Raw genomic sequence first — 14,939 nt, 5'->3', positions numbered from 1 at the left:
TTTACGTTAAAACTTTACCATGCCTTGAACTTGATTAAGATACTATTATTTATTACGGAGAAAAAAAAAGATGCTATTATCTATTTCACTTTTGACTGTAATTATTCTACTTACCAGTTTACAGTTAGGTTAAGAACCACAATGACCTCCTTTTGTCAAAAAGCAGTACTAGCTAGCTTATCTTAATCTAGCTAATTATAGTATTAAATATAGAATTACCTAGGGCCTGGCGGCACTTTCCTAGTGCATGAAGAAGAAACACTTACTCTAGTCCAAGCTAGCGTGTGATTAAATTCAACTAATGCCAAATTCATTTGAATAAAGTGGTATTTGAATTACACCTAGTGTTAAATCAATTTGATTGGCAACTTGGAAATAGGGTTCACTCACCAACCCCGCTATGGCCTGACTCTGATGGAAAATCAGAGACATACAAATTAACTTTGAGCTGAGCCTCTGCATTAGCACTTTTCACTATCAAAATCAATCAAAATGGGATGTTGCTTCGGATCCTTTGCATGGAATTTCAATGTGTTACATGCACATTGAAATGTGTCACACACCTTCGTGTCAAGTGGATCTCTTTTGGTGGTTTTTGTGCTTTTCACAATGGTTGGTGCCCACTTTGCCACACAATAATTGGCAAAAAGTTAGGCATATATTGCACGTATAGACCAAAAGCTAATTTGGAAAATCATGATCAAGACCATATATATACATCATTATAGTTTCAGAGAAAGTTATCATTCAGTCAATTTGGCCAGTTTCAGTCACCATGAGTAATTTCATTATTAGTAGCAAGAATTTTCCTTCATGCTCTAAATTATTCCGTTGAAATAAATTATTCCTTTTTATATATTTCAACGGAATAAAATTCCTAGAGCTTAATTATATGCGTTGCACATGTTTTTCCAAGGCTCCATCTCTTGTGGTATTCCAGTCAAAATCTAAATATAAATTTGCTTCAATCAATTCTTCTTTTCGTTTTCTTTTAAAAATGGATATGACTGCCCAAAATAAATTAGTAATAAAGAAGAGGTTTTTATGACCACAATCAACAATTTGATTAGTCTGAGACATGTCTTATATAGTTATATATGGAACATCTTTTAACAATAAAATAAATATTATATATTATAAATCCTCTCTTCCCGTAGAAAATGCTCCATAAAACATGTCGCATGGAAAATCATCTTTTCAAATCTTCTAAAAAGCCAATATGGAGGGATATCCAGAACGGTACGTTAAGCCTAAGGCCAGAGAAAAAGCAAAAGAAGCAATCCCATCAGTCCCGATTCACACCATTCTTCTTTTTTTTTTTTTCTTTTTTTTTTTTTTTTTTTTTTTTTTATTGCTCTAAATTTTAGCTGCATACTTTTTCTACCTACCGTGCTACAGATTCAGGTAGCTTATTTTTTTTTTTGGCCAAGAAAGATTTAGGTAGCTTGAATTAACATGTCAACCTCAGAACTCGTTTCAAAGTTTTTAAAAGTAAAATATTACATGATGACATAGTAATTAACATTCTTTACATAAACCACAAGTTATGTGTTTGATTTTAGGTATAAATTCAATTTAGACACATAACTATATAAGCTATTTCAATAGAGTCCATGAACTTTAAAATATTTCAAATATATACCCGATCTATTATCTAAATTGAAAAATAAATTTCTGTCCATTGATTCTTTGAGAGATCAGTTAAATGACAGTTTGGCTTTTGCTAACCGGGATTACTTGACGACGTAGCGCTATCTCAGCAAACATTTCCCGCCGAATGAGCGACACGGGCCCACAATTTAATAATAATAGAGAGAGTGAGAGTTTGTGGGCCCGTATCAAGGGTTAGGTGGACCCGTATCGCTCATTTCCCGCCAAATGAGCGACACAGGTCCACCTAACCCCAGACACGAATCCACAAACTCATCATTTCTTTCTCGTTCGTTGAACACAAGTGAGATTTATATTCGAATTTGGGGGAAAACATGATGTTTTTTGGAGACTAAATGGTCAGGAGAGCGTTCAACGAGCGGGAAGGAGGTGATGGGTGTGTGGGCCCGTGTCAAGTGGACATGTGTTGCTCATTTGGCGGGAAATGTATGCTGAGTTGGTGCCACGTCGCCAATTAATCCTCATTAGTAAAAGTCAAGCTAACATTTAACTGATCTCTCAATAAATTGATGAACAGAATTTCATTTTTCAATTTACATAATAAATCAGGTGTATATTTGAAATATTTGAAAGTTCGTGAATCCCGTTGAAATAGCATATATAGTTATAAGTCTAAATTGAATTTATGCCTTGATTTTAAGGTGTGAACTGGGCTTGATCCCAGTATCAAATCCTTTCACATACTTATTATTCCTTTCACTTTTATGATAAGTTGGGAGTTGCGCACAATTCTAGGGCGACCAATAACACTAGGTCAAGCTGTGAAGTCTTACAACGTAGAAATTAATAGCATTTAAAGCTTAATTAATCATAAATTAATCTTTTTATGTCTTAAGACACTCCAGTTAGAGTAGTTTGACAAATTGTTTGTACGTGTCGATCATGACAAATTAAATTAATTAAGAAGACCATATATCAAAGGAGACTCAAATAAGCTAGATTGATGAATTTGACGGGCATAAAGATCTTTAAATATCTTAGTTTATATAATAAGGGCTTTGCTCAGGGGTGGGAGTAGCTAGGGAAAAAAACAAAAAAGTAATACAGGCTTCATGTCAACTTTGTTAAATGTAAACATTAAAAAAAAAAAAAAAAAAGAAGCTAATTTAATAACTAGCTAACACAAAACAATCATATACCTGGCCTTCACTATAATTCTTCGAGTTGTTAGCAAATTAGATATGATTAGCAATAATCTCACAATCAGAGAAATGAATGACATCAAAATACCCCTCCACCAAACAGCGTTATTTTGATCACAACATGCATTTTTTCAACTATTCTATATATAATATGCATATACATATATATATATATAAGATACTTTTTGATAACATATACCATCATAAACTATAGAGTAATGTTTAAATCCTATCTGTTTTTAATTCATCTGGAAATACTTTAAAGTGCTGGATGCGATAAACAGTACCACCTCCTAATAATCATGCAATAATAAGATACTTTATTAATCAGATAAAAGAGAACAAAATTGAAACAAATTAAATAAGCTACCGAAGTCGTTGTCTGTCACAATAGTCTAGTGTAGAGAACTCTCTAGCACAATACACGGAGCAGAATAATCGAATATTAATCACAACATAATAAGAAATAAAAGGTTGTTCCATAAATGAAAAAGTCTATTGACTTTAAGTATCAAATTATAATATTTTTTTATTTTAATTATTAAAATGCTTATGTCATTTCACTTTATATGCTAAATTTTAGTTTATGTACCAACTTTAAAAAACATAACTATATCAAACTGTGACTGTCTAAAAGTCATAACTTTTGTATTGATTTGTTGTTTTTTCAATATTTGTAAGGATTAAACTTTAATATTTAGTCTATGAGTCATATGACTTAATCTCCCAAGCCTAAATAAAAAAATTAAACCCTTATAAATATTGAATTTTTATGAATTTAAAACAGTCACAACTATGACTGTTCGACAAATAACTTAAGATATGGTTATCTTGTTTTTAATTATTTTAATTTTAATTATGTAATATAAATTTAAGACTTTATGTAACTTTATTTTTATCCAAAAAATACTATAGATTTATTTCATTTTTTATGTCCTATCATTTGATGATAAATATATGATTAGAATTAAAAAAGAAACAAATATAAATAGAAAAACAAAAAAATGTTTTCCTACTTAATTATAATCACATTGGGCGAGATAGGGTATCACCCTACCCATACTATAAATGTCACCGTGTAATTTTCCTTTTTGGGGCAAATTTCACAATGTAATTCATTTGAGTTGTTACTATTTCATCGCATCATAATACTATTATTCTATTTAATAGATGTTAGGTATTACATCACTATTAATCAAGCAATAAGAAATTAATTATTGACAAGAAAGGAGTGATATTTATTTTGCTAGAAAATTTTTATATATGAATAAATTTTTATGTAATATATGTATATATTTATTGTATTTTATAATTTTTATTATGTGACTTAACATGTGATGAGAAAAACAGACACATAATTGTATACACCTATAATAAATAAGTTTTCTCCTCATATTTTGTATATAACTGCTATGTATACAACTATCTTTCACATCCACTTTCTCATATAACGAGCTTTGATATAATATGGTTGTATACAACAATTGTATGCTACATGATCATAGTACAGCATGGTTGAAATGTTATAAGAAGAAAAAACAAAAAAAAGCTGTAGTTTGAATTTCACACGTACTCATGTAGGTCGGTTGTTTTAGCCGGTGTTGATGTGTACAAAGTGGCGGTCATCGGTTGTCGGTAGAATGTAGAAATGTCAATGAGTAATAAATGATGGCAGTTAAACTAAAAGCTAAGCTAAAGCAAAATTGTAGTCTGTGTTTCACACACACTACACGCATATAATGCAAAAAATATCAGAGAAGGGACATGCTTGATGACTCATCTATGGTCCTCCCATTTTAGTCTTGGATCTTATGGGTAACGAAAGCTCATGACATCAGCATCTCGACCCCATAGTCATAGGTCACGTGACAGAAACCCCTCCTCCACAGTCCTCCCAACCAATTTGGCCACTTCCAAAGTCCAATAGAAATAGTAAAATAGTAATACCCAAATCATAAAGAAAAGCAAAATAAAAAGGGAGAATTTAGTTTGGCTGCTCCTGGAGCTGTCTATATATAGCTATGAGTCTCTCTTCTACCAAAATTCGTCAATCAATCTGCTCCCACTCCTCACTTGTCTCTGCCAATTAAGTTCCAAGCAAAGAAAGAGATGATGAAACAAGTGATTCTGAATGGTCCTCCTGACCAAAGCCAGGAGATGATGATGCCATGCTTAATGGAAGAGTGGGGTGACCTTCCCTTTAAATTTGACGATCCAGAAGACATGATTGTCTACAACTCTCTCTGGGACGCTCTTAGCTTCGGCTGGTCTCCCTGCACTATGGATTTAACGAATACCAGCGGTGCTGCCCATCCCACTGTCGACATCAAAGTCGAGCCCACAGAAGATGATGATCAACTGCCTCTCTTGTTCACTACCCAACACCAACAGGAAGTTCAGGTTCACCTACTTCCCAATCAAACGCCGTCTCAAGCTCCCAATTTTCTTGTCCCAAAACAAAGTGTTTCTGTCGCTCGAGGGAGACATTACAGAGGGGTCAGACAGAGGCCGTGGGGAAAGTTCGCGGCGGAGATTCGCGACCCGGCTAAGAACGGCTCCAGAGTGTGGCTTGGCACCTACGAGACCTCCGAGGAAGCTGCTTTGGCTTACGATCGCGCCGCTTACAAGATGCGCGGTTCCAAGGCCTTGCTTAATTTCCCCCACCGGATTGGCTTGAATGAGCCTCCACCTGTCAGAGTCACCGGCAAGCGCCGAGACCCCGACCAGCCCACCCCAACGCCGCCTTTGGATAATGCCAAGAGGACCAAACCCACCACCTTGGCGACCAATATGGGTCTTCTGCCACTTGGTGAGCAACTATTAGTTAGTTGAAAACCATGCCAGCAAATCACCAACCAGATTAGTCAGACTTTGTGTTCTGTTTTACTTAGTATCTTCGGTTTGGTCATGGATATGATGTTGCATTACATAACGAATGGATAAAACCATATTATAAAACAGAAAAAAAAAAAAAAAGGATGATCGAGGTTGTAATTTTGTTCATTCGTTTGTCAGACTGAATGGTTTTTCTTAATTTATTTCCATATATATCAGACAAGGAAACAAAAATCCAAACTCTCGATGGCCAATGGTTCATCTGTAATATACTTCGATATATCCACAGACATCAATTGATCGAAGAAATATCAGTTAAGCAATAATAATCACAAGGCCCACAAGCACCAGACAATCACTGACTTGGGATTTGTCATCTTCATCTTTGTCCAAGTCTAATTGTTTCCCACCTCCAAATACCTATTCGGGCCGTCAGAGTGGGTGCCAGCATTTCAGTACTCGATCTTCTTTTTTATCCTAACATGAAAATATCTAACGACATAATTATAGTACCAAAAAGAAAAAAAAAATAGAAAAAGAAAAAGAAACAACACTACCAGTCTACCATATAAAATAGTAAAATACAATATCAACTGCCTCATCAAATTCTTTTTTGTTTTTTTTTAACATCATTTTCTTACGCAAAAGTTTGAGCCCGCTCAAGTTTTGGTGGTTTCTGCATCTTGGAAGATTACACAAGTGTCATTTCATTACTTTGAAAAATGTTACTCAGAGTTGGCCAAAAAAAAAAGAAAAATGTTACTTAGAGATATTTTAGTTTAGGATTGCTACACGTGCGCGAACATTGGTCGTCAAAGTAACAAATTCTTAAACTCCCGCAGCCATTTCATGGACTAGTCATTTATCTCTCTTATAAAGGGTTGAAATGTAAATAAAGTTATTAATTTGTTTACAAATATGTTGAGTTCATTTTTGTTTTTTACAAAAAAGTGATGGTGAGTATTACCATATTATGATGGATTGATGACATGTGTCATAAAATGGTAGTCAAGTGACACGTGTCACAAAAAGTTAGTCAAGTGACACATATCACCCATCCACTATAGTGATAATGCTCACCATGGTGAGCAAAAATGATTTTTATTAAATTTGTTAAAAATGAGTTTAAATCTGAATAAATAAAAAGTGTTAAATCATTTGACGAATAAAGAGTAACGTTTATCAAACTTTTTATACCATATGTATTACTTTTTTAATTAAGCCATTCAGCGGCCTCGTCTCTTTTTCTATTGAATAAGAAAGATAACCGGAACAGTTTATATATAACTGGAAGAGTTTATAAATAACCCTTGTTAGGAGAGGTAGAACCTACAAATATATACATATAAATCTCTTCTTTATTAAAAATGTGATACACATATAAAATTTCAAATATGATCTAACTAGTAGGTTTCACCTCTGATTTAAAAATGGTAGGTATGTAAAATTAATAGGGAAAAATTTTCAAACAGGACACCTAGTTTGGGGTCAATCTTAGTTTAGGACACCAGTTTGAGTTTGTGCTAGTTTAGGACACATATTTAGGATTTGTATTAATGTGGGACAATCCGTCAACTCCGTTAAACTCCGTTAAAATTTCCGTTAAAATGAGGGATAATTTGGACATTTTATATTTTAAAAACAGAAAAAAAAACAAAAAGGTTACCACTAAAAAACTAAAACCATTAATACTAAAAATAAATTAAAATATTTAAAACTAATTTTATGATTTGTGAAAATTCTCATCTCTCATCTCTCACCTCTCTCGATCTCTCAATCTCATCTCCACCCAACCCAGAACTCACCGTCTCTCTCTCGATCTCTCTCCCAGCTCCATCCCCATCCCTGTACACACACCCCTTCCTCTCTTCTTTTTCTTCTGATTCTTCCCGCACCCTTACCTTTTCCTTTCTTTTTCTTCTTCTTCTTCTTCTTCCCCCCACCCCGAGCCCATTTCTCTTTCCTTCTCTTCTCCCTCCCTTTCTCTCCAACAGGTGCCCCCTTCCCATCTCTTCCCCGTCGCCGACCTTCCCCCTGCTTCCCACCGAAACCCACCCCTCACTTTCTTTCTCTGCCTCACTCTCTCTCCCCTCCCCTCTCCATTCAACCTCTTCCACCAGCACCATTGAAACCCATAACCCAAAATCCCTGAAACCCAGAACCCACAAACCCACCCGAAACCCAGAATCCAAAACCCACTCTCCTCTCTTCCCCATTTCCTCCCCACCCCGATCCCCTCTCCACTCACCCTCTGCCACCAGCACCACTGAAACTCATAACCCAAAACCCCCGAAACCCAAAACCAACATACCCACCTGAAACCCAGAACCCAAAACTCACTCTCCTCTCTTCCCCCCTTCCTCCCCACCCAATCCTCTCCCAGCAACAGGCCCAGCCCAGTCCTATGCTCTAAGGACTTCGAGTTGCTTCTTCTTCTTCTGATTTTTTCTGCAAAATTATATATTCATCCTTAATTAAAATGTTAGCTGGGAAAGAAACATAAAAGGCACGTACATATCACTAATAAATGAGTATGCATAAATTTTTTGAGTAAAATTATGGAGTTGTTGTGATTATTTCCTTGGCAGTGTCGATAGCTCCAGCCCACCACCTGTTCATGGTTTTGATGTTGGATTTAGCTTCAAATCATCTACGCTCAAACACTCAGAACCCACAAATCCCACCCAAAACCCACTCTCCTCTCTTCCCCCCTTCCTCCCCACCCCGATCCCCTTCCAGCAGCAAGCCCAGCTAGATTTGGCTTTGGGTATTTTTTTTTTTTCATTTTCTGTTTTTTTGTTGTTATGTAATTTTATGTATTTGTGGGTTTTTAGTTTTAATCTTTTTGAAATGTTGACTTTTTTTAGTTTTAAACTTTTTAATGATTTTTTTTCCTAAAAAAAAAAGTCTTGATCTTTTTAGTGGTAAAATTTGTTTTTTTATTTGTTTTTTGTTTTAAAATATAAAATATCCAAATTATTCCTCATTTTAACGGAGATTTTAACGGAGTTTAATGGAGTTGACGGATTGTCCCACATTAATACAAATCCTAAATATATGTCTTAAACTAGCACAAACCCAAACTGGTGTCCTAAACTAAGATTGACCCCAAACTAGATATCCTGTTTGAAAATTTTTCCCAAATTAATAAGTAAATTAGCTAGCCTTTACACATACAAAGTCAAACCAGTTGGTCCTTGACTTTTTATTTCGATTAGCTCTCTATTGTACGTTCATGAAAAGCAACTTGTCCGGATGAATGTACCTACATATTTATATGGCCTTATGGGAGTCTGCTGGGGAAGCAAGACAGCGACATCTTCAAGGTACATTTGCTCTACCCGGGATAAAAAAAAAAAAAAAAAAACCAACCAATTAAAGACTAAAGTCAACGTAAGTTTGAATATTCACATGTACGCATCATAAAAAAGTTTCAATATTCACCAACCAAAATGTCGTACATATATTCCTCTAAGACGGCATACATCACCCAATATATAACTTTATAAATTCATTTCTAACCTATGTTGATGACCTACAAGCTAAAGTACTACTACTAGTACATGCTTGGGTAGTGGGTGCACATCATCATTGTTCATTACTTACCACACTACCCTATAGGCTATAGTTAGGTACGTTCTGCACATATTTTCAAAACCCAATTACAAAATTAATTAATTACAACAACAATTTTATTAGTACTGAAAGAGAACTCATGGTTTAGTCTTAATTCATAGGTTAGACGTGTACATAGCTGAGTACTTGAGTGTGAAGTATACCAATATTAGAAACGCAGATGGAGAAAGAGAGACGAGACGAGAGGAGAGGGTGATTGTGAGAGACAGAGAGAGAGAGAGTAGGGGTAGAGAGAATTATAGTTGAGCGAAAGAGGATTTTCATTGGATAAAAATCTATTAATTATAAAGAAGTTATACATGATTAATTTAATGAAAATCGAATATATTTGACAACAGAGATCATATTAATGCACGGTAGAAAAGCATTAGAGTTACATTAAATAATTTTGAAATTCAGAAACCATACTGATGATCAAGCATGAGGGCCAATTGGAAAGAGTATTTTTATGACTAAGTAGAATAAGGATATAAACAATATTGACCGGGATCAATGGTTGCGTTCATGGATGAAAGAGGCCAGATTTATTTGAGATGTTCATTTGGTCAATATTCAACCCTATGGATCGTCATCGATTAAGAAAGAGTTACACATTTTGGTCCATGAGTTTGACGCGAATGTTATTGTCACTGTGGAGCCGTGGAAGTGAATGAAGCACCGTAAAGTTTGAGTCAGCGGGCAAGGTGGACCCGCATTTGGAAATTTCCAAGCAATAATATAATATGTGGGGTATGCTCTTCCGACAATGCATGGAGGCCAGTCCAACCCCACCTCAGTATTGGCTCGATCAATCGATACTAGTCCCTCGCTTCTACAGTATTACTTTCAGAAAGTAGCGAGCACCCTACCACAATGTCAACACAACACATCAGGACAGAATATATTCTATTTCGATCAATTTAACTGAAAATGATAAACCAGAATTATTATTAATTAATTAAAGCCCTTAAACATATCTACTTTTTTTACATATTGATCCAAGTTTCTCACTGATCGACTCTATTGTTGTACTTGTTGGATGGAATTTTGCGTTGATGTTGTTGATGAATTATGATGGATGTCAAACGAACCCAACGTCCGTACGCCGTCCATATTGATTATGTTCTCATTCATTCACAACACAAGAAGGCCGCCCATACATAACAAACCGATGTAATACATAGAATAATGCTATACTTACCACATTTTTTATACCACATTCTTATACAATCTCATGTGTCATTATTTTATTGGACAGAGTTTTTCTTTTTCTTTTTGGGTTTTTATTTTTATTTTTTAGTATCCAATGTATGAATTCCATGTAAGTTGCCACATAAGGTGGTATGAAATTATGGTATAAAAATGTGGTATATCTAGCACTACTGTAATACATATATGCATTGCACACCCTATTTATTATGTTAGGGGATTGATATACGGCTTATTTCACTATTTACCACCTATAATTATTTTTCATTTTCAAATTATCACTTTAAAGTTTTTTTGTCCCAGATTATCATATGTAATTTACATCCATGTTCTATTTTACCTTGTTCTGTCGCTTCTGTCAATATATCCATAAAAAATGCTGACGTGGCAGGGATAATTTGGTTATTTCACACCCATCGCCATTCTAGATCACTTCTCTTCCACATGGCGCTCTGGGCAGCACATGTGGCATGACACATGTGTATTTGTGGGGCCCACCAGTGTGAAGAAAGAAAAAAAAAACGTTTTGCAAAACCCAAAAAATCGAAAACCCCACCTCCCCAACCCCCGCCATTAACACTCATAAACCACCTAACAAAAATAAAAAAAATTATGAAATATCCTAAACCAAGAAAAAAAAAAAAAAAGTATTTGTGAGGCTTGTCTTTCGTCTTCCTTGTTGGGGTACACGTGTGGCGTTGATATAGGCGAACAAGAACAAGTGGGCAACTGAAGTGAAAGCCATCCTAATGCTCAGCCAAGCTCCAAGCGGAGCGCTATCAGGGAGAAGATATTCTCTCACGTCCCCTCTCAAATTCACAAGCCCAAACCCACCATTCTTCTCTAGCCGCAGACCCACCATTTGTTTTTTTTTTTTTTTTAAATTGTGTTGAAGATAGGCGAAGTACACAATTATCTTGGGTTTTTCAAAAAGTGGAAGGCGTTCAAATTTTATAAATAGTATATATGAAGAGTCGAATATCCTATTTTAATAATTCGTATGAAGCTCAGAATCTCCCAGCCGACTCCGCGAGCGGCCCTATCCTTTCCCTATATGAGTCATCTCAAGTCTGAAATTGCAATAGTGCGTGTGGTGGATGTGGCAGCTACCTAGTGAATCCAGTAGCAATCAACTTTTCTTCTATACGTACGTAACTTTTTACGTACATTCTGACTCTGAGTTCCATGTACATTAAATACCATTATTATATCGACCACCCAACTAGCAGGTAAATTTGTCAATTTGCCTAAGGCAGGCATTGAAAATTTGGCTTCTTCTTTGTTCTTACGTATCAAGTCGGCTCAACCGCATTAATGCATTGCATTATTGTACCTTGTACTTTGGATCCGTTAATTAAATAATTACGTAATTTAAAACCGGGCTATGCAATGTTTTAATTAATTCAACCTTATTTGAACAAGGTTGGCGGACAGATTAATTGTGTTTGAATAAGCCCATGACTTTAATTAAGTACTTATCAAAACAACTAATCACATAACAAATATGTATATAAATTTTGACTAAATAAAAAGATGGAACAAAATTGCAAGTTTGTCATTATGTTCTAAAAGCAAAGATTTATAAGGTCCAAATTATTATTAATCAAAGCCTCTATGTCGGCTCCATAATTATCACCAAAATAATTACATAGATAATATAATCTAATTACTGAGGATGCGGTAGAAATCAAACATCCATCATGTCATTATCCATAATTTAATACAATGGATAGCGGTCCATCTAAGCCACAACTATTGGCATGGAAGCAAAAATCCAAAATATCATGGCCAATATGGCCAGGCTAAAAGCAGTTGGTTTCTATATATCTTCTCTCCTTACTTTGAGATGATATATAGAATAGAAGGCTCCCACTAGCTGCAGGGTTAGCCAAAATTGCCAAACCACTTGGTCGACAATTGGCCATGAGTACTATAATAATATGGCCTAGGAGTTATTACAATTAATATATATATACGTGCAAGTCGATAAAAGTGACTTTGATTTGCAAGTAGTAGAATGCGATACAAAGCACCTAGCTTGCATGCAATTATATAATATGGAAATCCACTTGCTTTAAGGAATGAAACTGATCGATCACTGCAAAATGTTTGATTTTAGAGACCACCATAGTCCACAGTCAAGCATGAGCACGTACCACGTGGTTTTTGAATTCCCCCTTTCAAGTTTCAAAGGTGAGACAAGCATAAATGTTTTCAAATCTCATATTCTATGAAAAAAATAAACTTGGGTCAAAATTAAGGATCCATGGTATATGGAAGAGGGGAACAGGCCGGGAGAGGAGCTAGATCGAGTTAAGTGAGAGAGAAAAGAGAGGTGTTTTTAATTTAAGATTACAAAATTGGTGATCCTAATTTTATTCTTTTTTTCTTGTGGTAAATATCCTTTTTTATTTTTTGTTAGATCGATATCCTAATTTTGTATTTAATTCTGATGTTCGATCTATAACTACAACATTCTTGAAAAAAATTACGCATCGGGAAGGATAATTTGGTAGATTGGCTTTGGGGATGGACCCTACATGACAAATTGACAATCACTTCAGCCAGAGACTCAAGTGGCCAGTCTAGTTGGCGCTGGATGGTATTAATTTAATGTACTCTTTTTTTTTGGACCGAATAATTTGATGTACTCTATTGGTTTAGTTTGTGAGGTCAGGCTGTGATCGAGTTTTATTAGAAAATAGAAAGCTATTACCCTTGTTTTCGATATATATCTTTGCCAGACTCGATAAATCATGCATGGACCCCGAAATTTAAACTAATAATACGAAAAGAAAGTACTATAGAGTATTGATTTATACATGGCAATATCAAGGGAGGCCCATAAATATGTTTTTCTTTCTTGGGCACGAGCATGTAGTTCTAAAGATTCGAACTAAAAACGTGCATTAGTTGTTGGAATAAAACGTGTAAGTTATCAATTGAGAAAATAAAGATCTTGCCGGGCCATTTAAAATGAAACTTGAATTTTCTCATTATCTTGGCTATTTTTTGAGAGATTTTTCAGTAAAACAGTAATGTCATATAATAACACTGAATAATTGTATCATATATCAAACATATGAGAGAGGAACTTATATGACACGGGGATATCCCATCCTCCTCTCTCTCTCTCTCTCTCTCTCTCTCTGTGACACCAGCATGTCCCTTATGAAATTAAGGACATATATGCAAGTTATTCTCAACATATGGTCATGCAGTCTTATTGAAGAATTTCTCCCAAATTTTTACTTTTGATTTGAATAGTCTTAGAAATCAAAAGGTTCTTTCATAGTTATTAGAGTTTAATTAACCAAACTAAAAAACACATTATAACTTTGAAATGAAAATGAGCCATTTGAATTAAAAACCAATTGTGTTTTGCTTATTCTGTTGGCCGGATGCTTGGATCAATGTCAGTGTCGTTGGTATTATATATAATCAGACAAGGGAGTTCCAACTACACTTTTGGGACTGCTCTAAAGGCCAGTTTGGTATTGTTGTGAGGAAAAACAGCTGTGAAGTAAAACAGTTGATTGTTTGGTAAACTATGTTTTCAAAAGTGCTGTGAGTGCAAAAAACAGTATCAAAGTGTTTGGTAAATATTAATGTAAAAGTGCTGTGACTGTGTATAATTACTAAAATGAACATGATGCTGAAAGTGCCTTTCACTTATTAGCATTAATTTTTTTAAGAACAACATTATTAAATAAGTATGCCTATTATTTTTTTAGGTATATTATAATTTTAATCGTACAAATATAATATCATAATTAATTATTACAATATAAAATATAAATAATAATGGACATATTTTTTAATTTAAAATAAACAAATAAAAATTATAGAAATCAATAAGGGTATTATGGGTAAAATAAAATATTCATTGTTGCTGTGATTCACTGCAGCTTTCAAAAGTACATAGAAACCTGCTTTCTATTTTTGTTGTGGGAAGTTGAGAATTGTGGGGGAAAACAATTTTTAATTTTTTTACCAAACACCAAAACTGCTATAGGTAATTGAAAATTGTCATCCACAGCAGCTTTTGGATCTTTCACCGCAATCCCAAACGGGGCCTAAGTCACCTAGCACGCTCGTCCTCCGCTAATTTTTTTTTTTTTTTAGCCATGGTCGTCAGCTAATTGATGAAGAAGCTTTATATTAATTATTTTAACAGCAACAGCAAGCTATACAACCCATAATTCTGTAAAAAATATAAACTTCATTATTACTATTAATTGTTGACATTGTACCCAACCTTGCCATAGAACCCCCAAGTCCAACCCTCTATATAAACTATAATTATTGGTACAAATATTGTTCTCGAATTTAAAATACTGATTATGAGATATGCCTCATAATAGACTCATAATAGTAAATGGCAGAAACGATCGACAAAGGATATGGTTCATAGTATTAGAAACAAGACACAAAAAAACAAGGTTTTATTTGACCAAAAAACAAACA

General features: G+C 34.6%; 1 protein-coding gene across 1 annotated transcript; it reads left to right on the top strand.

Moving 5' to 3' along the window:
* The first annotated feature begins 4,788 nt into the window (after positions 1–4,788).
* LOC147289644 (ethylene-responsive transcription factor 2-like) lies at positions 4,789–5,816 on the top strand. Its single transcript, XM_086236863.1, has one exon. The coding sequence runs from the start codon at positions 4,923–4,925 to the stop codon at positions 5,643–5,645; it is 723 nt and encodes a 240-aa protein (XP_086092989.1). The 5' UTR covers positions 4,789–4,922; the 3' UTR covers positions 5,646–5,816.
* The last annotated feature ends 9,123 nt before the right edge of the window (positions 5,817–14,939 follow it).

This window comes from Dryas octopetala, chromosome 3 (assembly GCF_963921425.1).
Source record: "Dryas octopetala chromosome 3, drDryOcto1.1, whole genome shotgun sequence".
In the NCBI taxonomy this organism is placed as follows: Eukaryota; Viridiplantae; Streptophyta; class Magnoliopsida; order Rosales; family Rosaceae; genus Dryas; species Dryas octopetala.
The sequence above is the reverse complement of the archived record's forward strand: the minus strand, read 5'-3'. Positions and strand labels throughout refer to the sequence as shown.